Consider the following 26,666-nt stretch of genomic DNA (forward strand, 5'->3'; position numbering starts at 1 on the left):
ACGCCTGATTCTGCCCATTTCACCACCACAACAACCCTGTGAGGTTGGTGAATCTGTCAAATTTGGTTTCTCGTTTTCCCTAAGTTCAGTTCTCCACATTAAGTGATTTTTTTTTAAAAAAGGCCTAATTTAAATTCACCAGTGTTTGTCTCAAATTTATGCAGATATATACATTTACGTATGCAAGCTTGTCATATATATAATATACAGTGGTGCCTCGCAAGACAACATTAATTCGTTCTGCGAGTTTTTTCGTCTTGTGAATTTTTTCGTCTTGCGAAGCACCACTGTGCATTGATGGTTTCCCATAGGAATGCATTGGTGGTTTTAAAAAAAAGGCGCAAGACATTTTCGTCTTGCGAAGCAAGCCCATAGGGAAATTCCTCTTGCGAAGCAACTCAAAAAACGAAAAACTCTTTCGTCTTGTGAGTTTTTCATCTTGCAAGGCATTCGTCTTGCGAGGTACCACTGTACATGCATGCATGCAATTTCCCTTAATACGGTGGATGGAGCTTGCAGCTGGTGAGTCAAAAATGGGGTCCAATTCGGCCTGCCAGGCCATTCCCCAACCATGGTGACATCAGCCTATGGGTGGGAGGACGGAGTTTAATTCTGTGTTGACTGTACCCCCCACCCCAATACAGAAATGTATTGGGGGGTGGGGGGTTTATGCTATGTTGTAAATAAAAGTTATTTAAAAAATTAAAAAATTAAAAAAAATTCTGCGTTTACTGCATTCTGTTCCCAGCAGCTAACAGAAATGCTCGACTTGGTCAGCAGGATTTATATACTGTATGTATTTATTAAATTTCTACATCACAGGGTGGTGTACAATATAAAAATGCAAAAATACATAACATAGTAACAAGCAAAACAACACCCCTTCCCGATGTTTGAAATTAGCCAGGCGCCAGGCGCGTTTTTTGACTAGTGCTGGTCCAATTGTAAGCACATGGAGATCTCTGGGATGCCAGGTTGGCGACCGACATCTCCGTCTGGCTGGCTGTTTCCAGCTTTCTTACACAGGTAAGCAAGAAGAGCTTATTGTATTTATATCCCACCTTTTTCTCCAAGGACTGCATGGTTCACTGCCATTTGGTAGTGAGCTTATATACCGGAGTTTCTAACACTGCTCCCTCCGCAGTTTAAAAGGCCATAGATCAGGCTTCCTCAACCTCGGCCCTCCAGATGTCTTGAGACTACAATTCCCATCATCCCTGACCACTGGTCCTGCTAGCTAGGGATCATGGGAGTTGTAGGCCAAAAACACCTGGAGGGCCGAGGTTGAAGCCTGCCATATATTATTTAAGCAAAGGCCTGGGAGAACAGGAATGTTTTCGCCTGGCGCCTAAAGATATGTAATAAAAGGGGCCAAGCAAGCCTCCCTGGGGAGAATATTCCACAAATGGGAGCCACAGTAGAAAAGGCCTGTTCCTGTACTGCTGCCATCCGGACTGCTCATGAATGGGGCAAATGAAGAAGGACCTCAGGTGATGATTGCAGGATCTGCGTCAGTTCATATGAGCTTGCTCGAGCTTTATAATCAGCATTTGAGGCCATGTAATCTACTGGTGGGGATGCGGGTGGCGCTGTGGGTTAAACCACAGAGCCTAGGACTTGCCGATCAGAAGGTCGGTGGTTCGAATTCCCGCGACGGGGTGAGCTCCCGTTGCTCGGTCCCTGCTCCTGCCAACCTAGCAGTTCAAAAGCATGTCAAAGTGCAAGTAGATAAATAGGTACCACTCCGGCGGGAAGGTAAACAGTGTTTCTGTGTGCTGCTCTGGTTCGCCAGAAGCGGCTTGGTCATGCTGGCCACATGACCCGGAAGCTCTCTCGGCCAACAAAGTGAGATGAGCACCGCAACCCGAGTCGGTCACGACTGGACCCAATGGTCAGGGGTCCCTTTACCTTTACCTTAATCTACTGGTGAAAGCTGTGAGATTAGTGAGTACCAAGGACAGAGCCTCTTCTATGGCGACTCCACATTTTCTTTGGAAGAACGTATGGTCTCCCTTTTTGCATGTGGTTAGTTTCAATGCCCGGTGCTTTTCAACAGAGGTTTTCTCTGCTGCCGCCACCTTAGCTATTTATTTATGGTTTGTCTATTCATTCTGCTTTTACAAGTGTGCTGTAATCTGCTTTACAAGGGGCTAGTTACCCCCAAAAGCGAGCTGGAAATCTATTTAGTACCATGTCAGGGATTGAGTGTTCAAATCTGTCCTTAAAGGAGTAGATACATTTGGGAATCGTACTAAGTATATGGTGTCTAGCAGCTTAGTTAATAATAATCAGGACTGGACCTCTGCTACCTTTAATAGCTGGGCAGAAGAGGGAGGTTTATCCGTCTTGGGAGCAAACAACGTCTCCCTTCACCCTTCCTAAAACTCAGCTGCAGAGAGGTCCCGGTTTTGATTGAGACTTTGGTGTAGAGGAAGGGATCTAAGTTTTGCAACCATGCTGTAGCGCTTACTTAAAATCTCTCTCTCACCCTACCCCGCACTGAGCAGAGAGGTACATTATTAAATCCTTATGAGCTCCTCCAGAGTGTTTTTTATTTGCAGTATTTAATTGATGCAATAATCGTATATTTGTGGTGGATGATGCATCAGTTTGATAACAAATGCTCCTCCCAGCACAGATCCTGCACTGAGTTGTGTTTCACTCCCGTGCCCGCCTGCCTAACTTCAAACAAGTCCATCCAATCTCTTCTCTTTCTGCCTCCCTCCCGGCCGCCCTCCTTCCCCCTCCCCGGAAAAAAATCAAAACCCCTGCAAGCGCACTGGCATAGGGTTACCGATTCCACTCTCCTCCTGACAGCTGGCTTGCTCATGTTCCAAAAGAGGATCTCTTGTTTCGCTCCTGACGCAGGTTGCCGTGAAGGAGGCCGGGCTTGGCAGTTTGGCGTCAGCTGGATAGGTGAGAGCTGTCACCAGGAGGCACCCTCTCCCGAAGAAGTTCCATAGCTACCCAGCTACAGTGGAACACAAACAAAACCTTTTCACCGCTGCTATTATTATATTACTGTTATTATTTCGTTTATTTTTAAAAACACACACGAGGTAGCCTTTGTTTCCGTCGTCGGCTTCCCCTTCCATATCTTGGAGAGATGCACGGTGCTTCTTAAGCCAAATGCAGGGAGTTTGCAGGCCTGTGTAAGTTGAGGTTCCTGCATTGCAGTGGGGTTGGACTAGATGACCCTTAGGGACCCTCCAATTCTGCAGTTCCATGATTCTGTGTTTGCCAAGGGCACACGCACACAGAGCCTTGCAAGGGGCTGAAATGTGGGTTGCCAGTGTGGCACTTGCGGGCACACATCCGCCCAAACGTTTGCCTTCGTGCCCACAGGATTCCATTCTCTCCACCGCCCCCCCCCATCCCTGCTGAAATTGTGCTTGAAAGAGGCCGCCTTTAGTCAATAAAACACTCATTTTAAAAGCCCAACCAGGAACAATTTCAGCGATGCCACAGATGGGGAGAGAGGGGAGTTTCTGCCCGCAGAAGCTCCTCTGGTTTGCAAATGTACCCACAGGGCCTGAGAGGATGATGGTTCCCTATGGACATTAACTTGTAGGCCACACCTGTTTTGGGTGTGTACCCACTGGAGTTCTGAAACCCGGGTTTGTCCGTGTAATGTGTGAAATCACACAAGGGTTGCCAAGTCTCGGAGTTGTCTCCAGTGTTAGTCTTACCCAGAGAAGACCCACTGAAATCAGTGCTATTAATGAAATTGATTTATCAATTTCAGTGGGCCCAGTCTAGGTAAAACTTAGATGCAACCCTCTGTAATTTGATCTGAAGTTTCAGGGCAGGAAGGAATATCTGAGCGGAAGGTGCTAGAATTCGTGTCTAGCTAGTTTCTCACTCTTGGCTCCACCCCATGTCCAATAGGCTCCGCCTACCGTTACTCAAAATATTTGGGAGAACTGTTTTAGAGAGACAAAGTGTGATTGTCGGCTTGTGTATGCCTGCGTTGCAGCTGACCACCATCTTTGAAGGGAAAATCCCCTTTTCTCTTATCCAGGAAGGAATGACTCTTTCAGATCTATTTATCATAAAGGTATCTGCTATCCACATTTTTATTACTTTCCCCCCTTCCATTCGTATTACAAGCAATTTGGCGTTTATCTGTTGGCTTAAGCTAAAAACAAGGGTCATCGAGGTCACTCCTGACCTAAAAATAAAAATCAGATTCTGCCTTTGTGCACAGAGAGGAACATTTCTAGGAAAGTGGGCTATTTTCCGGCCGAGAAACAACAGCACATTACTCACAAACGCCCCCACTCTGAACCTGATCTCTCCCCTAAAGTATTATTCCTCTGAAGTAACTCTCTCCTCTGAAGTCGACTTTCAGGTAACTCTTCCGTCTGCCCACAGTTCTTAGTAGATGCTTCTGCTGTTTCGTAACTCATTTATTTCATAAGAATTATATGCCACCTGATTGCTAAAAAAAAGGAAACCTCAAAGCGGTTTTTAGAATACTAGAATTCAACATTGGCAAGGTTTTTAGAAACAGTACTCAGTATTATAGCCAAATAATAAAAACACATTGTTGTTAATTATAACATTTTATTATGTCATTAGCTGCTTGGGGACTTTTTGTGCAACGAGCGTTGCCTCGGGGCAAGAAAAAGCGACTAACAAATTTAATTTATTGTAAGTGGGATAGCACGAGACTCTTAATTTTAGGGTTGTGGGTTCGAGCCCCACTTTGGGCAAAAAAAATCCTGCATTTCAGGGGGTTAGGCCAGATGATTCCCCGGGGTCCCTTCCAACTCTATGATCTCATGATTTCCTTTTTCCCCCATTTTTTTATTTATTTTCCACATTTATAACAGAAATAACATACACAACACACAAAACAAAACACATTACAATACTAAAGAAAAAAAGAAAATAAAAACACTTATTACTTCTAAGACCTAATTTAACTTTCATTGTCAAGGGACTTCCTCAAATCCCCCCTAAGTGAATTTCATTGTATCACATTGTAACAGTTCTCCAAAATCATGTTTCTAATAAAATTAACTAAAATTTCCTAAGCTTACTTTGGGTTGCACCTTGGTTTGATTCAGTTACAATTTTGTACATGAATGGGGCATGCCTTTCCGCGAGCCCCCAGACAGGGAGCGAAATATTGGGGTGCTGGCATGGGCGTAGCCAGGATTTATCTTGTGGGGGGCAGGTATCTAGGATGGGGGGGGCAGGACACCCACCTATCATCATACTCAGCAGATTCCAAAGGAAATGTCTCCACAGCAGTTCTTTTACTTTTCTTTTGACCCCCAAGTGCTTACAAAAATCTGTCAATTTTTCTACAATGCAGTGCATTGCCGTAAAAAATTTTTTAGGGGTGCATACTCTCATTTTCCTATTCCTATTGAAATACTGCCCCTCAATGAGGCCAAACTTTAGATCCACAAAATGTTTAGGTGTATGCGTCCCTCGGGGGGGGGGGGAGCACCGCTACAGTGTAAACTTGTGGTTAAGTTTATTTATTTGCTTGATTGGGAGGGAGGGAGGGAGGGAGGGAGGGAAGGGCGGCAGCTGCCCATGGGTGCCGCTCGCCCCCCTTTCCGCGCTTGGAGAGAATGGGTCCCCGGTTCGAATCCTGCGCTGGCGTTTCCAATGCAAAAGTCTCGCTTGGGCTGCTGGATCATTCTCCTTTTTGGGCGAGCGGCAGTAGCAGCAGGAGGAGGAGGCTGCAATGAGCAGCCTCCGTGTCCGGTCCCAGAGCTGCCGTCTCCCTTCCGCCCCGATTCCCGGGAGCCGGGGCTTTTCCTCGCCCGCCCCCCACGGGCAGCCTGGCCGCTGCCTCCCCGAGTTGGCGGCCTTCCAGTTTCCTGTTTGACGTCACGGGCCTCTCTCTTTCTCTCCTCTCTCCTGCCGCCGCCGCTGCTCTTTTTTGCAACTTGCGCTGCGTTCCGCTTGTAATCCGAGAAGCCCCCGGAACGGGGCAACCTCAGCTGCCGCCTGGAGAGATCGCGCTGCGTTTACTACCGCCGGGAGTTGGTTCTCCCTCCTCCTCCCTGCTGCCTCTCTCGCGGGGTCTCTTTTTTTAGCCTGCGGGAGGAAAAGGGAAAAAAATAAAAAATCCGGATTGCTTTGACTCTGTGCAAACCTTCCCTCCCTCCACTCGCCTCCTTGCTGCGGGTTTTCTGCACGCCGAGAGCACGAAGGAAGAGTGCTTTTTTTTTTTTTTTAAGGGAGCAGGAGGCGAAAAGAAGCAATTGGCGGATAAAGGTTCTAGTCCGCAAGAACTTGGGAGCATGCACCCGTGTTTTTCCGACTAGCCGCCGCTTCTTGCAGCCGACCCGGGGTTGCTTTTCTGCAGGGCGCAAAATCGCCCCTCCGAGGCGTGCCGTTCGCTGTTCTTTCACTTCTGGGAAACCAACATGGACAGAAAACAAGGTAGATGTGTTGCAACTGTCGGAAAAAGGGTGGCGGAAGGCTTAAGAGAGGTCGATTGCAATGCAGCTCGTGCTGCTCCCAAGGCTCATTAAAATGCCCTGTGTGCAATTGCAAATTTTATTTTTTTTATTTTGCAAAAGAGGGTCTGGGCTCGGCGGAGAGTCGCAGGAAACTTGCATGCTTTTGCGGGGAGGTGCCGGGAACAGCCGGAGGAAGGGATTTGCAAGGTGGAGGGTGGGGGGCGGCTGAAATGTCATCCTGGTTCAATCATGAGCGTGCAAAAAAAAAAAAAAGTTTTGCAGGGGGGAAGAGTTGGGTGATGCATTTTGTGTGTGTGCGGGAGGGTCTGCGCGGAAATGCTTCCCCGTTGCACAACTTTACCCCCCCCCCCCAGCGCCGGGTTATTGTTCTGCAGAGCATTTTAACGTTGCATGCTGCCTTGCAAGCCCCCCCCCCCGCTCCCCTTTTCCAAGTTCTGATTTTAGCTTTGGCAGTTGACAGGTAACACTCTCTGGGGTTGCCTTTGCAGCTGCTGCTGCTGCTGAGTTTTTACCCCCCCCCCTTTCCCCTTCCTTTGCACAGGCCTCTGCGCCTTGGAAAGGGGACTTTTCTTAGTGAGCTGCTTTTTCCTCTCGCGTCCGCCTCCCCTCCCCCACGCCCAGTTGCAACTTCTGCAAACAAAAAGGTCACTTGGCCCTTGCAGGAGAAAGCTCTCCGAGGGTCGGCGATGGGGTGATGGGCCGCAACTAGAGGCTCCCCCCCCCCAAGCGCTTGCAAAGCTTGCAATGTCCACAGTTGTTTTGTCTATGTGTGTGTATGTGAGAATGACAGAGTGCGCGCGCACGCACCTAAAACCTCTCTGTTCCTAGACCAAGATGTGCTCGGTCCATTTATTTGTTCTGCAGTCTCCACTTGTTTTTGGACCATGGGGGCGGGCGAGTTTATAATTCTGGGGCATAAGGCGATGCACTCTGCACGTGCGCAAAAACAGGGTTTTTTTTTGCCTTGCCATGCATGCGTTCGCAACATGTATATATCTTTGTGTGCTCCCGGGGACATGATGGTGGAGAAAGGCCTCTTTGGAGAGGGGTGGGAAAGAAACTCGAACTTTTGCCCCACTCGCTCAGGACTCCGTGTACTTTCTTGCAATCTCTGCCGGATTAAGGCATGCCATCGGAACATCTCTTGATGTCTGCGGTGGTTTCGCGTTGAGCAAGTTTCCAGTTCTCGGGGCTGGCTGAAAGAAAAGTTTGGCTCTAGAAAGGAAAAGTTTGCAGACATGCACAGAATTTCTGCCGCATCTCTTGCAACGGGGAGGGGCAGGGCTTAAGAGGCGGCTGGACGCGGAAAAGGCACCCTGCTTCTCAGCCTATTATCCTTCCTCTTGAGGCAACATCTGTGCAGTGCGCACCAGGCAGGAATCCTTGCAAGCGGACGTAAGAATATGCAACCAGCTTGCTTGGATCAGTTTCAGTGGCTCCTCTAAGTCCAGCATCGTGTTCTCACAGTGGCCGGCCAGAAAACCACAAGCAGGATTTTTGAGCCCCAGAGTGCTCTTCCCTCGCGTGGTTTCCGGCAACTGATATTCAGAAGTATTGCTGCTTCCGAGACCCGCTGCTCCTTCCAGAGACAGAGTGTAGCCCAGGGGTCAGCAAACTTTTTCAGCAGGGGGCCGGTCCACTGTCCCTCAGACCTTGTGGGGGGCCGGACTGTATTTTTTTTGGGGGGGGGGAATGAACGAATTCCTATGCCCCACAAATAACCCAGAGATGCATTTTAAATAAAAGGACACATTATACTCATGTAAAAACACCAGGCAGGCCCCACAAATAACCCAGAGATGCATTTTAAATAAAAGGACACATTCTACTCATGTAAAAATGCACTGATTCCTGGACCATCTGCAGGCCAGATTCAGAAGGCGATTGGGCCGGATCCGGGCCCCAGGCCTTAGTTTGCCTACCCATGGTGTAGCCAGTGATCCTGCCCCCCTAGAAAAATAGGTGCCGGAACTCACAATGAAGTTGTTATAGTAAGTGCCACACTTTTTTAACAACAACAAAAAAAGAGGTGCCGGTACTGCATACCTTTAAGCACCCCCTGAAAAAAAACCCACTTATTTATAGCCATCGGTGACTTGTGTAGCCATTCATAACTTTGTCCTCCATGATTGGTTCACTTCTCTTTTCAAGCCACCCACCTCAGTGGTTTTATATATCCTGTTGTCAACACATGGGAAGGGCTTGCTGATTTGCCAAAGACCACCCATTCAGTTTGTGCAGAGGTGGGATTTAAGGCTTTCCAGGTCATCCCTTGTGTTCTTACTATGCCAGTGGTTATCTCACACAGAGGACAGGATGGTTTGAGCATATTGCACTGATCCTGGCCCAGCTGCACTTAACTTGACAGTCATTTTCCAGGCCCTCCCCCCCCCCCCCGGGAACTCCAGGAATTGTAGTTCTGCAAAGGGGCACTGGGAATCGCCTAACAACACCCAGAAAACCTAGCAAATGACAGCTCCCAGTATTCTTTGGGTGGCAAGCCATGACTCTTGAAAGTGCTATGATACTGCTTTAAAAGTATAGTGCAGATGGAGACTCGGAGGAATAAAACCATCCAAGCAGCTGGAGATATTGTATACCGAAATGTCTGGGCAAATAAAAGTTTTGTCAGTTTGGCACTTAGCGCGGTATTTGACTCCAGGTGTATCTCCATCTAATAGTGAACGCGGCTGGTGAGTGCCAACAAAACTGTAGCCAAGTTGGAACAGGTCACCTGTGTGCTCAGAGGAAATTCGAGCTTTGCAGAAGTACCCAAAAACCCTTACATGTTACTACTACAACTACTACTACTAATAATTTATTATTTATACCCCGCCCATCTGGCTGGGCTTCCCCAGCCACTCTGGACAGCTTCCAACAAAATACTAAAATACAGTAATCCATCAAACATTAAAAGCTTCCCTAAACAGGGCTGCCTTCAGATGTCTTCTAAAAGTCTGGTAGTTGTTCTTCTCTTTGACATCTGGTGGGAGGGCGTTCCAAAGGGCGGGCGCCACTACCGAGAAGGCCCTCTGCCTGGTTCCCTGTAAATTGGCTTCTCGCAGCGAGGGAACCGCCAGAAGGCCCTCGGAGCTGGACCTCAGTGTCCGGGTAGAATGATGAGGGTGGAGTAGTTTAATAGTTGGGAGTATTTTGCAAACAACCCCCCCCCCCCATACAGTATTGTCCAGTGAAGCCCAGAGATGCTCAGTGACCACAGAATGCTGAGCTCTCTTGGATGAATGGGGTGGGGGGCTAGAATGTGTGTTCTGGAAGAGACGCAGGCTGGCTTTGTATTTATTCCATAAAATGTATATACCTCTTGATTGTTGGAGGGGGGACGGACCTCTAAACCCGGAACAGGAGTTCTTCAAACTGTAGCACATTGGTCTCTGTTTGCAGCATTACTTTTACAGTATTTATTCTTCTTGTCTTCCAGGAGCTCAGAGTAGCATGCTGGGTTTTTATCCCTTAAACCCATCCTGTGATTGTGGTTAGACTGGTATAGTGTGAACGGGCCAAGATCCTCCGGGAAACCTTGGTACCTGAGTAGGGATCTCTACCCAGCTCTCCTGGATGTGCATGGCTTTCGTTGATCATTTTGTGCTCCACTCTGCTCATGCGCTTAACGCACATGCGCAATTCTGTCTTGACGCATGGTCTGCAAGGCAGGGAGAATTCCAAGCGAAACACTACGTGTCGTCCGCTGTAGAATTGATAACCCAGAATATAACAAGAAGCTCCTCCCTGGAGCTTTGACATTGTTGGAATGATCATCTGGAAGGCTACCGAAAATCCAGACTTGGTACCAAACAAATCAAGGATTTAGGAGAGGGCTGGTGGTTGATGCCCCAAACATACCATTAAAAAAAACCAGCAACCCTAATCCGCCAAGTGATTTTGGGTGTGTTTATGAAGGGTTTCCATTAGGGGAATTGGAGGAAGGTCTCAGGCTGAAAGAAAAGGTAGTGCAATGGAAGTGAAATAATTTAAAAGCACGCCCCCTGGAAAACAATTGTTGCCTGGGTTGTTTTGGCTAGATATTGAGGATAGGTGAGTGTGCTGCATGCTTGTCCGCTAATAGGTCAAATGTCAACAATCGGCTTCTCTGTAATTCCTAAAGGTAAGAATGACACTGTGCAGAACAGCAGTTTTATCTTTTCGATTTTATTTACGGGGTTAGTTGGTCGACAAGAGTATGAGCGAGGGCTGCTTGTTCTCTTTCCCCTCAACCGGTGTGACGGCACACATTTAGCACAGCGCAGGTTCTCCTACTGGCTATAGCGGCTGTTAGCTGCGTGTATTAGGAGGAATGTGTTTTGGCTACCCATGCCAGCCAAAACAATTAGAGAACCCTCCCCCCCATAAACAAAGCTACACCAGAATCTGTGCATCTCTCTGTCTGGGCTGCACGTTGCCAGTAATGAAGTGATTAAACTAGTTTCCTTGCTGCATTGTTAAAACCAGCCTGCAAGTTGGGAATCTGTTTGCAAACTTAACATGCAAGCCCGTGCGAGTGAACTTTGCAAGATGCGTGGAGCAGCACCAAAGACATAGTGGCCTTGAGGATTTAAGAACGGCGCTCTCTGGTCCAGTGCCCTGTATTCACTGTGGCCAAAAAGATGTCCTGTCCCAATAGAAAACCCACGAATGGGGATCTGAGTTGCAGCTTCGCTCCCCTGGGACTTGGCGATTTCCAGCAGCTGCAGTTCAGAGGCAGACTCCCTCCAAAACGAAGAGGTACAGCATACAGCCTTAGCTCTGGTCCATTTGTCTAATACCGTATAAGAGCATCAGAATATAAGAAGAGGCTGCCAGGTCAGGCAGAAGCCTCGCCTAATCCAGCTTCTTGCTCTCGCAGTGGCTAAGCAGATGTTTCTGGGAAGCTTGCAAGCAGGACTCCTGGGTGCAACAGCCGTCTCTTCGCTTGCAGCTGGTATACAGAGTCTTGCCGCCTCTTGCCTGTAGCACCTGAAAGCACATTAAGGCAGAAAGATGGCTCCTAAGCTGTATGCGTTCTTGGTTAGGCGAGTGAGCGGTCCTGTTATCCCCGTACTTAGCAGACCCCTTCCCTGCAAACTGGCATTTAGTTAATGTGCAATTCCTGGTTTTTTGAGGGTGGATTTTTAGACTAGCTGGAATTCTCTTTCCTCGTCTCTCCGTTTTGGTTTGTCATCCTCCTGCTTGCTCAGACAAGTATTCGGAGAAGTGTCAGCTGAGTGTAAATCTCCTTGTGCTATTTATAGCTTTTCTTTGCCCTGTGTGTGTGTGTGTTTGTGCGGTGATGAAGAGGTATACAAGAGGTGGAGGGAACTGCGCTGCAGCCTTCGCAAAAGAGGCAACCCTGGAACTGTAGCCGCAGCAAGCGTTGTTGACAAGGCCTCCAAAACAGAAAGGCGGAATTTCCAGCAGAGCTTGTTGGGTTAGGAACAGGTCACCAAATGTGCATATTTTCATGCATGCTCCTGGCTTGAGGTGTTCCAGGAAGTTGGTGCGTCAGAAGGGTGGAGATTGCAATGCAACGTGAGGCTGCAACCCACCCTTTAATCTCGGAGGTGTTGCAATGGTGCCGCTGAGGAAATAAAAATGTTAACAAGGGCGCAGGCATTGAGGCGGTGGGTTTGAAGATGCTTTTCTGGTTGCTATGTAAACTGCAGTCTGAAGATCTGTGGAGGGGTGGGGTTGTCGTCCAACCTGCACCCTACAACATGGGTAGGCAAACTAAAGCCCGGGGGCCGGATCCGGCCCAATCGCCTTCTAAATCCGGCCCACAGACAGTCCGGGAATCAGCATGTTTCTACAAGAGTAGAATGTGTCCTTTTATTTAAAATGCATTTCTGGGTTATTTGTGGGGCCTGCCTGGTGTTTTTTTACATAAGTAGAATGTGTGCTTTTATTTAAAATGCATCTCTGGTTATTTGTGGGGCATAGGAATTCATTCATTTTCTCCCCCCCCCCATATAGCCCAGCCCCCCACAAGGTCTGAGGGACAGTGGACCGGCCCCCTGCTGAAAAAGTTTGCTGACCCCTGCCCTACAGGGAGATTATTCTAACGTAGGACCCCTCCAGATGTTTGGGGTCTTTTTGCAAGCATTTTCTGCAACTTTTCAGAGATGTAATGATAGTCCTTTGGTGGTAGATATATATTGGACCATCCATTCAGTATCATTCTGCTTTATTTTTTTCTGTGATGCTTCTCCAGTGTTAATGCATGTTTGTGCTTGTTTTCTGCTTAAAATATTGTAAGTCGCTTTGAGTTGCTGTGGCAAAAGATGCAGCTAATAATTACACACACATATTTTTAAAAATAGTTTTTATTTGGTTTTACAAATATAGAATTATAAAAGTGCAATACAAAATAGATATCCATATTTAGAGATTTATCCGAATCTCTGGACTTCCCGCCTCCCCCTCCACGGGGTCCTATTGTCATCCTTTTCAACTGCATATTATTTCGTATTACATGTTATATGTCTCCCATTTTGTCCGTAATATTTGCCACATTACAAGTGTTACTGCAATCCTGCTAGTGTTTTCATCTGTTTACAGCAGTCCTTTTAGATAAGATGCGGATAATAAAATAAATGAATAATAATAATCTGGAACTAGACTCTGGATCCTTGAAGTAGCATTTGCTGCCGACGTGGTAGTACTAGCACCCCTGATTGCGGAGGGAAGGGGGCAAAGTTTGGACCTAAGGATTTGGCCACCTATGGGAGACCTCTCCACTGATAGCTGTGCCCGTCTACCAATGAGTAGAACTCTCTCCCTTGTGTGTCACACACTCTCGGTAGAAGTTGTGGGCTGCAGTTTGTGGACACGGCATTCCAGCTTCCTGATCCACCCCAGATTTCACTTTGGGGGAGCGGGGAGCAAGTCTCTAGGCCTCAAGGATCCGAGGATGTGCTTGAAAGTGAGTGGGGGCGATGGCTGCCAGAATCCCGGAATCCCAGGGAGGCATCTGAGTAAGAACTTCTGGGTGGCTCTGTTTGGGAAATCAGAGGAGCAAAAATAGCAGACTGCTGCAGAGGTTCCTTGAGGAAAATAAGCCAATTGGCTTAATTTTATGCTGATGGTAGAATTTTGGGTTTCCTTCATGCAGGGTTTTGGATTGCCTAGCCTAGAAATACGCTCCCCCCCCTTCTCTGGGGTCTCTCAGTGTTAGAAACTAGGATATATAAACTAGGCAGCAAATGGCTCCTTTAAACTGGGATTACAGTCGCCAAAACCGAATGTCTTAGATGCCGTTTGGGGGCCCGACGGCTCGAAAGTTCTATTTTTCAGTAACACTACTTTTGGGTTCCTGAATTTCGTTCCGATGGTGCAGATAAAATGTCATGGGTCAAATTCTACAGGATTTGCTTGTGAAAACAGGCAAGATACAAACGTCAGGTGACATTTTGGCACCTGGGCATCTTCGCTTGGTTGCAAGTGGTGGATAATCGCCAGCTGCAAAATGCGCTTGGTAAATGTTGAACAATTCTCTCTCGGGACCTTTCTTGTTGCCTGTCCCAAATTTCTACCCCTTTGCCTCCTGCAGCATTCTAAATTCTGCAGAAGTCCCCACGATCAGAGTTCACTAATAAACTGTTACTAGATGGGCATTTTAAAAAAATTATAAGTTGGCGTCTAGTCGGAGGGCAAGATTAAGGGTTTTTACCTGCTCGCTGGAAAGCCGCAGCGGGGAACATACATCCCCTCAGCTATGAAAAGATTTATAGCGCCTGACACTAGGCAGACCAGCCTTGTTGCAGTCACTCATTTTATGGGTGACGAAGGGACGGTTCACACAGTAATTCAGTCTACGGCTGAGGCCTTGGCAGCTTTCTCTCCCCCCCCCCCCCCACCTTAGCCAACCCCTCACTAACCTACATTTTAAAATCTTCCTGAATTTGGGAGGTGGGTAGTAACATGGATGGGGAACTTTTCATGGTGGGGAGGAAGAGAAATCAGAGTATTGGAAAGCTTTTCATTTTCTAAAAGACATTATTAATAGCTGCAATACCAGTCAAACATCAGGCAGTTTTAGAGTTGCAATTAATTCAAGTGTGTGTGTGTGTGTGTGTATGGGTGCACCGCTTTTGGGGTGTGCTAAAATTTACAAATGCTAATGTTTACGCCCTCCTTGTTCCCTCCTTAAAACATCTGAAAACTCAAAGTTTAGAGATAAAAACAGAAGAATACCCGGAAGTATTTCAAGGCATTGACCTATATAGTTTTCTTACCTTAAACAATGTAAGGAAACTACAGGCCATGCCTTGAAATACTTCCGGGTATTCTTATTTATTTATTCATAAATAATATTCACTTGAGTTTTCATATGTCTTAAGAACACAATGCTATTTTGCCTCAAATACTGCCAGGTATTCGGAGAAAATTACTTACCAGGTAAAGCTTTGCATTATTATTACTATTATTAAAATGTAACATTAAATGTGCTTAATGGGTTTTCCCTCACCACCCATCAAATATTTTAATTCATATCTGTTTGCCCTTTGGGGTCCAGGTTACACACTCGGTTTAGGGCAAAGGAACATTTTCTGCGTTCCATTATTTTCTGTATGAAGCCACATCTCTTGGGGAGAAATTTGCACAAGACCGTGGGGAGGGGCTTGTGGAGCCTCTGCCCCTCCCTGCCAGCTTGCAACGAGGTCTCAGCGACAGGGACGGGAAACGGGAAAGACAGACGGGGCCTTTGCATGCTTCAGCTCTGCTTTTCAGGTCTTGTGAGCTGACTGCATCTTCTCTCAACATGAGAGATCTCAGGCTTCCTCTGAACTTTGGGGCTGGAGAAAGGTTGTCAAAACAGACTCCTCACACCAAGTAGCTGGTTCCAGGTTTTCCAGGTATGGAGAGCAAGTGAGCCCCAGCTTTGAAAAGGGTGTCAGCTAGAACAGGCCTCCCCATGCTTGCTCTGGCTGTCCGTTTGCAACGGGAAACAGGGTACAGTGGTACCTCGGTTTAAGAACAGTCCTATTTAAGAACAATTTGGTTTACAAACTCCGCAAAACCAGAAACAGTTTGAGAACTTTACTTCGGTCTAAGAACGGAATCCAAACAGTGGAAGCGCACCGGCGGCGGGAGGCCTCCTTAGGGAAAAGGCACCTCGGTTTAAGAATGGGCTTCCGGAACGGATTAAGTTTGTAAACCGAGGTACCACCCTGTCTATCTATCTATCTATCTATCTATCTATCTATCTATCTATGTATCTTTCTCTCTCTATCTCCCAACTCTTTTTGGCCCCATCTTTGCTGAACATTTAAAGCACTATACAGTCGTTCCTTGGATCCTGAACGCCTTGGTACTCGGACGTTTTGGCTCCTGAACGCCGCAAACCCAGAAGTGACTGCTTCGGTTTGCGAACGTTCTTTGGAACCTGAATGTCCGATGGAGCTTCTGATGGGCTGCAAGAGCTTCCTGCAGCCTATCGGAAGCTGCGCTTTGGTTTCTGAATGTTTTGGAAGTCGAACGGACTTCTGGAACGGATTCCGTTCGACTTCCGAGGTATGACTGTAAAAGCACTTTAAACAGTCATGGCTTCCCCCATTTGTTAAGTGAGGTGTTAGGAGAGGACATCCCCCCCCCCCTTTAGTCTCATCCCAGAGCTAGTTCCCGGAGCGGCTTAACTGTCGATCCCTCTTCCCAGGGAACTCTGGGAATTTGTTCAGTGAGGAGAACAAGGTTCTCCTAAGAACCCTCAGTACCCTTAAGAAACTACAGCTCCCATAATTCTTGGGGTAAGCCTTGGTGATTTAAAGTGGCATGAAACTGCTTCAGATGTTTAGTGCAGATGAGGCCAGAAGCAGAACTTGAATATTGGCCGTCCACTCCTCCCCCCTACCCAAAAAGCTCTGTCTTGAAAAGTGCATGGAGGCCATTTTGTGATTTCGAACATTTTTTCCATGTAAACCTGGTCCAAGCAGTAGAGGCCCGTTGCAGTTAATGGCTTCTCTCAGTCCTTTCACACTAGCAGAAAATAGGAGGATACGCCATTGCTGCCGCCTCCTTCATGAAGGCCGTAATGAATGGCCATTGTCCTGCTGCCTGCTGTTCCAGGCTGACATCACTGGCGCTCTTTTGCGATGGTGTTGGACAATTTCTCTCTCCCCAGTTAACCCTTCCCATGATCTCTTTGAGTTTTGCAAGCTCCATTCTACATCTTCACGTCTCCAGGAGAGCTCAGCTGAGACTGAGAGGGTTCAGACTTGACTCTGAAACTGTGAATTTTTTTTTTTTTTTTTTTGCATGCTTGATTTATTGTGGCATCTGCACCGGCTCCCACCTGATAGAGCTATGGTTTGTGAGTGGCTGTTGAAACTGTTTTTTTTCCAAACCATGGTTCAGGCGGATCGTGGTTTGGTGTTGCATGTGAACTGACAAACTGTGGTGTTGCTTCGGCCTCAAGAGGCTTTGGTTTGGGGGTAGGATTCGGGGACTTTTGAGGCACAGGGGAACGGAAACAATAGATGCTATGGTCTGCCTGAATATTGGGGGCACAATTTGTGGTTTGGAGCCTAGACTGTGGTTGGCAGCGCAGGAAGTTGTTTTCTACTAAGTGAGATGACTGATCCTTCTAACTGTTTTGCTGATTGGGGATGGCTTTCCATGCTTTCCGATGGGGAGTCTTCTCTAACTGTGCCGGGAAGTGCTATGGAATTGGGACCTTCTACATCAGGGATCAGCAAACTTTTTCAGCAGGGGGCCAGTCCACTGCCTCTCAGACCTTGTGGGGGGCCGGACTATATTTTGAAAACATAATAATGAATGAATTCCTATGCCCCACAAATAACCCAGAGATGCATTTTAAATAAAAGCACACATTCTACTCCTGTAAAAACACCAGGCAGGCCCCACAAATAACCCAGAGGTGCATTTTAAATAAAAGGACACATTCTACTCGTGTGAAAACATGCTGATTCCCGGACCGTCTGTGGGCCGGATTTAGAAGGTGATTGGGCTGGATCCGGCCCCTGGGCCTTAGTTTGCCTACCCAAGGCAGATGTTCTGCGGCCTGACTACAGATTTTCACTTTAGCTCACATCATCTGTGTCATCAGCTGCTGTTGCAATCCTGGAGCTGCAAGCCCCCCCCCCCTCTATACCAGAATTATTACAATCCTCCCCCCATGCCTTATGCAGCCTACTCCTGCAGAATTGATGTTGGGTGTGCATTTTGGAATGTGCAAGGCGAAAGCTTTCTAGCAGGGGGAGTCCAGGCGTTAATCAGACAGTGTGTCAAGGGCCATCAACAGATCTTGCCAAGGCCCAGCAAGGAGTGGGCATGTCTCTGTGCCAAATTTTGGCCTTGCACAGGGCGCCATAGTACCCGTGTCTGCCACTGATATTGGCCATGAAGCTCACAGGGTGACTTTGGGGTAGCTGTAGTAGTTTTTGTTTTTACTACAGTGGTGCCCCGCAAGACGAATGCCTCGCAAGACGGAAAACCCGCTAGACGAAAGGGTTTTCCGTTTTGGAGGTGCTTCGCAAAACGAATTTGCTATGGGCTTGCTTCGCAAGACGAAAATGTATTGCGAGTTCCTGCGGGGTTTTTTTCCTTTCCCCCCCTTTTCCCCAAGCCGCTAAGCCGCTTAACAGCTGATCCGCTAAGCCCGCTAAGTCGCTAATAGCACTAAGCCGCTAATGGGCTTGCTTCGCAAGACAAAAAAAACCGCAAGACGAAGAGACTCGCGGAACAGATTCTTTTCGTCTTGCGAGGCACCACTGTAATGATGTTGTTGTTGTTTATATGCCATCCATCTGACTAGCTCGCCACTCTGGGCGGCTTCCAGCAAAATATTAAAAAAAAATACAGTAAGACACCAAACATTAAAACCTTCCCTATAGGAGGGGAAGTCACTGCATCTCAGCCTAGCCTACTCACAGGGTTGTTGTGGCGGTTAATTGAGGAGGGAGGAAGAAACAAGCATGCTACCTTGATCACTTTGCAAGAAATGAACAAGCAGTAACTCAACACACAGCAACACCCCGCTCCCACCGATGCTGTTATGTGGAAATTGAGAAGAGCTCTCCTTAAGAACCCTACACTTGGTGCCCGAGCCGTTAAGACCAAAGTTTCCCTTTTTTAAAAAATAATAATTTTCTTTTATTCTTATAGACAACATTTTCAATGCACGATTCTCCCGTATTTCCCCCCAGCTTTGACAATCTATCTGCCCCGTTGTCTCCTTTTCCCTCACCTCTATTAACCCCCCTTTTTTATTGGTTTTCACATACTACATTACAATACAAATGTACCAAAGCCCAAACCCCATTTCCTCCTCATCCCCCCATACATTTACATTTCTATTTCCTCAGTACATCATATTATTCTTTTCTCCTTCCTCCCACGTCCCTCCGCCCCCACTCGATTTCCTCCACATTATACAATTTACAATAATCTTTGCATTCTACAACCTTCTCAAATCATCCATATATTCTTTAAAAAAAAGACCAAAGTTCCCCGTGGAATAGATGGGCATTTTGCACCGTCTCTCGAGTTATCCTGAGGATAGCAAGGATTGCTGCTAACGCCAGTCCTGGCCAGCTGGATCCAGCCTTGGAAACTTGGTGACCTGAACGATCATAACCCCCTGTGAGCGGTTGCTGCCGCCACCGCATTCTGAATGAAGAGCTTGAACGGATTCTCGAAAAAGGCGGCGTTGTCCCAAACTGGGTTTTATATCTTGCTTCACCCCCCCCATCCAAATGCTTGGAGATGTAGTGACCTCTAGCGGTCAAGAAAGGCCTGAAGTGGCAGAAGCCCAGAGCTCGTTCGCCCTTGGCTCCCCAAGGAATAGGAACCCTGGGGAATTGAAATTCAGCCGCTGCCCTGAGACTGTGCTGTGCACCCCACAGCCCAGAGCTGGTTCGTACTGGTTAGGAGTTAAATGGCAAAATCCAGGCGTAGGAAGCTGCCGTGTACCAAATCAGATCGTTGGTTTATGTGGAAATCATTCAGTTTGGTTGTGTAGGTTCTGATGTTTTGCTTCTGACTGCTTTTGCTTATGTTCATGGTTAGTACATGTGTTGTAAGGTGCCTTGAGCGTGGTTTTAACTTTGGAAAGGCGACATACAAATAAAATGATTGATGGATTGATCATTGGTCCATGTAGCAGAGAGGGATAGCTCAGTTGGTAGAGCCCAATAATAATAAAAATAAATTTATTCTTTTGTATACAGTGGTACCTCTGGTTACATACGCTTCAGGTTACAGACTCCACTAACCCAGAAATATTACCTCAGGTTGAGAACTTTGCTTCAGGATGAGAACAGAAATCGTGCAGTGGCAGCAGGAGGCCCCATTAGCTAAAGTGGTGCTTCAGGTTAAGAACAGTTTCAGGTTAAGAACAGACCTCCAGAACGAATTAAGTACTTAACCTGAGGTACCACTGTACTGCCCTATACCTGCAAGTCTCAGGGCGGTTATAGCATAAAATCACAATATAAAAAATACAAAATCAATAACAAAAACAAAAACAACTCAATATCTGTATCAGGCATAGGCAAACTCAGCCCTCCAGATGTTTTGGGACTACAGTTCCCATCATCCCTGACCACTGGTCCTGTCAGGTAGGGATCATGGGAGTTGTAGTCCCAAAACATCTGGAGGGCCGAGTTTGCCTGATCTATATGCTGCCCACCTGACTGGGTTGCCCCAGACATCTGATGGGAGGGTGTTCCACAGGGAGGGTGCCACTACCGAGAAGGCCCTCTGCCTGGTTCCCTGTAACCTCACTTCTCGCATGAGACTCCTAATTTCAGAGTTGTGGGTTCGAGGTCCACATTGGGCAAAAGATTCCTGCATTGCAGGGGGGTTAGAATTCTTTAGTACCTGGATAGCGGCATAGCTAGAATTGGGCTCTTAGTTTGTTTTCTCTTTCTCCTTTCTCATAGATCCTAAAGGATCCTCGGAAAAGCGGAAAGGAGGTAAGGGATCACCTGAACTTTTGGAAACATTTCTTCGTCTCCACAGTGCTTTTTCTTCTCCCCACCCATGGACTGTCATGGACTGGTTGGAAGCGGAGGAATGGTGGGAGGAGCCGGCTTTGGAATTCTTAAGAGAAGAGAGCTCAGAGCCCAGGGATTGGTGGTGGGACAATGATAAGTAGAGGGAGAAGACTGGGAAGAGGTGGTGTTGAAAGCTGGAGAGGTAACAGGGCTTAGTGAGCGGGGAGAGTCTGTGGCAGAGAGGAGTCCAGATTCAGAGGCAGAAGCTGAAGCTGAAGCAGAAGAGGAGGGAGGCCAAGAAGCAGACAGCTGAAAAAGGCTAAATTAAAGGATTCTAATTAAAGGGTTTTTAATACAAAGTTTTGTGGACTAAAATTAAAATTAAAATCGATATTTTGTGGGCTAATATAAAGTTGCAGAATAAAGTATAGTGACATAAGGGAAGTTTTCAACTGATTCCTTAAGGAGAAACACCCTGGTGGTTCTCCATGGAGTTGTGTTCCATTGTTTTGGTGCCACTCTTGAAAAGACCCTGTCTTGCAGATTTGCTTGAGAGGTCAACACTTTGGAATCGATGTTTAGGACCTGGTCCTATTCTGAACATGGTACATCAAGATTTAATTGATTGCATTTTGGGTGTACATTTTTTTATTCCCTCTCCAAAGAGCTCAAGTTACCCCCTCTCCCTTAAAACAACCCTGTGAGGCAGGTCAGATAGTGACTTTCCCATGGTCACCCAGTCCAGTGAACATGGTGTTGGAGTGTGAATTCGAACCTGAGTCTTCCCAACCTCATTTCAGCACTGCTATGCCCCTGCTGGTTTTGCTTTATTAAAAATAACCTGGGGTAGCTCAGTTGGTAGAGCATATGACTCTTAATCTCAGGGTCTTGCGTTCGAGGCCCATGTTGGGCAAAGATTCCTGCATCGCAGGGGTTGGGCTAGATGACCCTTAGGGTCCCTTCCAATTCTACAGTTCTATATAAAAAGATGATAAGAGAGTGTGTGTCCTCTTTCTTTCCAGGGCCGAAGAAGAAACGGCCGCCCCTCTTGAGCATGCCGTCAGCAAACAGGCAGTCATCCGTCCCACCAACGTAAGAACCTCTGCCTCGCTCTCTTGCAAATTCCTAATATGCTGTCTGCTGTAATGCTTTTTTTTTTTTTTTAATTATTGGTGCTCTGTAATGTGTTTTCAGAGGGACATGGGTGGCGCTGTGGGTTAAGCCACAGAGCCTAGAACTTGCTGATCAGAAGGTCAGCGGTTCGAAATCCTGTGACGGGGTGAGCTCCCGTTGCTTGGTCCCTGCTCCTGCCAACCTAGCAGTTCGAAAGCACGTCAAAGTGCAAGTAGATAAATAGGTACCACTCCGGCGGGAAGATAAACGGTGTTTCTGTGCGCTGCTCTGGTTGGCCAGAAGCGGCTTAGTCATGCTGGCCACATGACCCAGAAGCTGTATGCCGGCTCCCTTGGCCAATAAAGCGAGATGAGCGCTGCAACCCCAGAGTCGGCCACGACTGGACCTAATGGTCAGGGGTCCCTTTACATTTAATGTGTTTTTAGTGTTGTACGCCGCCCTGGGATGTTTTTGATAAAGGGTGGTTTATAAATTGAATAAATAAATAAAAACAAATAAAGCTGGAACTCTCTAGCTCATTGTTTGTCTACATAAGGAGAGAGGAGTCTGTGGCTTTGGTGGACTATATATCTCTCATAAAGCCCTGACCATTGTGCATGCTGGCTTGGGGCTGATGGGAGTTGGCGTCCAACATCACCTTTGTTAGGGGCACAGTTGCCCACTTCTTCTTTAGATTCTCCTCCCCATTTATGTGCCCCTCAGTTTTGCTGGAGCCCTAGTGACTTTACTGAGAGTACCCGTTTGATACTCACCAGCAGCCAAATTGCAAAATTTCAGAAAATCGACACTAGGTGGTGGATACGGGATTGGATTTTTAAATAGAGGCTTTGTCTTTCCTTGCAGACCTCCAAGAAACTTGGATTCCAGGACTTTCATTACTGTTGGTGAGAAGGTATGTTGATGCTGATGCTGATGTTGTTCTTTTTTTTTTTTTTTTTTTTTTTACTTGTTTGGCACATGCAGACCGATTAACAAATTTCTTACTCCCTGTGATGTTATCTGGATTATTAATGATTCTTCCTTGTTCATCTTTTTAAAATTGTTTTGGGTCCGGTTTTATATGGATTACAGCTCCTTCCTTTTTTGTTACACTTGAGGTTACAAAGTCCTTTCCCAAAGCCCTTTTGTTCTTCAATATTCTTCTACGTTTCCTCGCTATGTGTGTTTCTCTGAGGCAAATCACTTCTTTAACAACAAATTTTGTTTGCGAAAGAGATAAAGAAGGTCGCCGGCTGATGCTAGCAATACGAATATTGGCTTGATCCTAAACGTATTATTTTGACAATTTTTTGTGCATCTTTCTCTCTCTCTCCCGGTCAACAGAACTTTGAAGTAGAGGCCGATGACTTGGTGAGCATTTCGGAGTTGGGAAGAGGAGCTTACGGTGTAGTGGAGAAAGTGTATCACGCGCAGAGCGACACCACCATGGCTGTGAAGGTAAGAGCCGCAGTACTATATAAACAATTTATTTATTTGGTTTTTCAAATTAAAGTTTTACAATCACATATTCAACGTACATCATAAAAACAAGATTCCAAAGAACCTCCTGGACGTCCCTCCTCCCCTTTGTGGGTCCTGTTGTTAGTCATTTCCTCCTGCGTCTTTTATAAAAGTGGTACCTTGGTTCTCAAACTTAATCCGTTCCGGAAGTCCGTTCCAAAACCAAATCGTTCCAAAACCAAGGTGCGCTTTCCCATAGAAAGTAATGCAAAATGGATTAATCCGTTCCAGACTTTTAAAAACAACCGGGGGAGGAATAATTTTCCCGAAGCCTTGACAGTATGGTTATTTTCTTTTTCCTTTCCCACTCTCTGCAGAGAATCCGAGCCACTGTGAACTCTCAGGAACAGAAGAGGCTAGTGATGGACTTGGACATTTCCATGAGGACCGTGGACTGCTTTTACACCGTCACGTTCTACGGAGCCCTTTTCAGAGAGGTAGGTGAGCAGCGGGAAGGCCAGAGCCTCTTCGTTTTTGCCGGCCACCTCAGACAGCGAGCACAACTTCTGAAGCATTTGCTGAAAAGCAGGGGGAAGCCAACCTGGTGCCTTCCAGATGTCTTACGTATTTATTTATTTAAAGGAGGTATACAGCACAAAAAATGTAACACTTAACATTGGTTAAACAAATAGCATTCTCAATAAAGTGCATTTTTGAAAAGTCAAGTTCCAAAGGCATGTCCATTGGCAGGGAGTTCCACAGGGCAGGACCTGCTAAAGGTTCAGTCCTCTGACGAAGGCCAACCAATTCATCTCTCTCCCCCTTCTCCTCCTCTCACTCCCTTCTTTTTCAGGGTGATGTGTGGATCTGCATGGAGCTAATGGATACGTCTCTGGATAAATTTTATAAGAGGGTCCTGGAAAAGAAGAAGACGATCCCCGAAGATATACTTGGGAAAATAACCGTGTCTGTGAGTGGCACCTTCTTTCTATGGGGAAGGTTGCTGTGGGACCCACCCACCCAGAGCAAGTGAGCCAGGGAGGGCAGTCTGCATGATTGCAAACACAGAATGCAGCAGCCAACACAGATGGAGAGACCCCAGCTTCTTTTTAAAATCAGGGTGGGGTTGTGCAAACCCTTTTTATTAATTAAACTTCTATATCGAGGACTGTCTCCCCAAGCTGCTTATTTCAGGCTGGTGTAGAGGCGTGTGTATCTCCCCCTCCTGCTGCAACAAATTCCCTTCCCTGCTTGCCTCCCAGAACCAGAAGAGGCATGAAATGGGCAGAGGAGACATAGGCCGCCCGCAGGCGCAGTCTCTGATTATGTGGAAAAGAGGGGACTTAGGCAGCCGTGGGGAGATGGGGGACCTTCAGTCTCATGGGGGCAAGACTTATTGGAGATGAGTTGCTGTGCTCATTAGGCCTGACACTCCTTTGCAGATTGTGTTTTTTGCTAATAGAGTTAACTCCAGCTTGCATAGCGTGATTGGTGAGTCGAGGATCCGCCACCCGCTTAGAGATAAAAAAGACACAGGGACACATGAATTTGAGGTTAATGGGCTAAAGAAGGCCACAACTTTATTGGTTACAGCATGTGAGTGCTATTGGCTTTAGGCATTGGATCAAACAGTCTATACATGACTCCACCCCACTCAGCGGGGAGTCACCCGAAGGTTAACAACCAGTGGGAGAGCTTGCTGATGAAAATACAGTGGTACCTTGGGTTACATACGCTTCAGATTACATATGCTTCAGGTTACAGACTCCGCTAACCCAGAAATAGTACCTCGAGTTAAGAACTTTGTTTCAGGATGAGAACAGAAATTGTGCAGCGGCGGCACAGCAGCAGCAGGAGGCCCCATTAGCTAAAGTGGTGCTTCAGGTTAAGAACAGTTTCAGGTTAAGAACGGACCTCCGGAACGAATTAAGTACTTAACCCAAGGTACCAGTGTACAACTGAAGCTTCCCATGATGTCACCGGAGGTCGTGCCATGGCCCTAGCCACCAGCAGGGCATTGGACAGGATCCACGACCGCCGGATTCCTTTAATGGAATACCCAACCAGGGGAGGGGTAGGTGATGGCCACAGCTGCCCTCCAACACACAACACATAATCCAATGCCTAACAGCCAATACCCAAAAAGTTCTGACGGTTTGCTACGAGGTAGGTGAAAAATCAAGAGGCTGGTTCCAATTTGCCAGATGGATAAACATTTCTACCAGGCCGCCTGGGCAACCAGGGCAACCAACCTGAGTCCATAGCAAAGTCAGACGCATAAATATGACCTAAAGGGAGGGTGGGCGGGTGATCCGATGACAAAGGGGCACAGAATGAGAAGATGGAGCTGCCACAGCTGCTTGAATGTGGCTAAACCCTGCCCAGAAGCCGGTCCTATTGGCTGGCCTACAGGCGTGGCGCGGCGGCCAGGTAAGCTGACGTAGGGGGCTGAATACACCCCCCTGCCGTCAGGGGAACCGACTCCTGCTCACAACTCCTCCCCTCTGTTAGGAGGAGAGGCTTTACTGCTGGGTCGCTGCAGTCAAGGCTGGTCACCTGGTTGGCCAAAGCTGGTCTGCAGCTAGAATTACACACCTCTCTCTCTCTGTCTTTCTCCAGATTGTCCGAGCCTTGGAGCATTTGCATAGCAAGCTGTCTGTGATTCACAGAGGTAGGCATTGGAGTTTGTGCATTGCGAGGGCTGAGTAGGGGGCGTAGAGCTCATGGGCAGAGCACCTCTTAGGATGTGGAAGATCCAGCCTCCAGCATCTCCTGTTGGAACGATCCTGGCTGTAGACAATATAGAAAGATTGCCTGCCCAGAACCCTGCCAAGCTGTTGCCAGTCAATATGCCATACTGAGCTAGAGGCAGAGAACAGTCTGAGCTGATAGAAGGTGGCTTCACCATTAATCATTCCAGAGCTGCTAAAGTTTGTTTCCATTCTGCCTGACTGGACACATGTCATGTTTGCATCTGTATCTTGCATATAATAATAATTTATTATTTATACCCCGCCCATCTGGCTGGGTTTCCCCAGCCACTCTGGGTGGCTCCCAACAGAATTAATGATAATAATAACAATAAAAAATGATAAAGCACCAGACATTAAAAACTTCCCTAAACAGGGGTGCCTTCAGATGTCTTCTAAAAGTCAGATAGTTGTTTATTTCCTTGACATCTGGTGCGTTCCACAAGGCGGGTGCCACTACCGAGAAGGCCCTCTGCCTGGTTCCCTGTAGCTTCACTTCTCACAGTGAGGGAACCGCCAGAAGGCCCTTGGAGTTGGACCTCAGTGTCCGGGCTGAATGATGGGGCTGGAGACACGCCTTCAGGTTTAGGGCTTTAAAGGCCAGCACTGACGCTTTGAATTGAGCTCAGAAACGTACTGGGAGCCAGTGTAGGTCTTTCAGGACCAGTGTTATGTGGTCTCGGCGGCTGCTCCCAGTCACCAGTCTAGCTGCCGCATTCTCGATTAGTTGTAGTTTCCAGGTCACCTTCAAAGGTGGCCCCACGTGGAGCACATTGCAGTAGTCTAAGCGGACGCGGGTGGCGCTGTGGGTAAAAGCCTCAGCGCCTAGGACTTGCCGATCGAAAGGTCGGCGGTTCGAATCCCCGCGGTGGGGTGCGCTCCTGTCCTTCGGTCCCAGCGCCTGCCAACCTAGCAGTTTGAAAGCACCCGCGGGTGCAAGTAGATAA

The 26,666-nt window shown here is 47.3% G+C and overlaps 1 protein-coding gene across 3 annotated transcripts in view; it reads left to right on the plus strand.

The window, feature by feature from the left end:
* The window catches only part of MAP2K3 (mitogen-activated protein kinase kinase 3), a 61,679-nt gene that overhangs the window by 26,356 nt on the left and 8,657 nt on the right, over positions 1–26,666 (plus strand). Inside the window, exons 1-8 of one of the 3 annotated variants that reach the window (XM_083413710.1) lie at positions 4,328–4,351; positions 20,342–20,374; positions 21,418–21,487; positions 22,373–22,421; positions 22,853–22,966; positions 23,347–23,466; positions 23,823–23,939; positions 25,589–25,640. In XM_083413710.1, coding sequence (XP_083269836.1) covers positions 21,450–21,487; positions 22,373–22,421; positions 22,853–22,966; positions 23,347–23,466; positions 23,823–23,939; positions 25,589–25,640 — 490 coding nt within the window. In that variant the 5' untranslated portion in view covers positions 4,328–4,351; positions 20,342–20,374; positions 21,418–21,449. Of the gene's footprint in view, positions 1–4,327; positions 4,352–5,529; positions 6,409–20,341; positions 20,375–21,417; positions 21,488–22,372; positions 22,422–22,852; positions 22,967–23,346; positions 23,467–23,822; positions 23,940–25,588; positions 25,641–26,666 lie in introns of those variants that run through there. The other 2 variants (XM_083413708.1, XM_083413709.1) reach the window with 2 other exon arrangements.

The sequence above is a fragment of the Podarcis tiliguerta genome (assembly GCF_965153285.1).
Source record: "Podarcis tiliguerta genome assembly, chromosome: 14".
In the NCBI taxonomy this organism is placed as follows: Eukaryota; Metazoa; Chordata; class Lepidosauria; order Squamata; family Lacertidae; genus Podarcis; species Podarcis tiliguerta.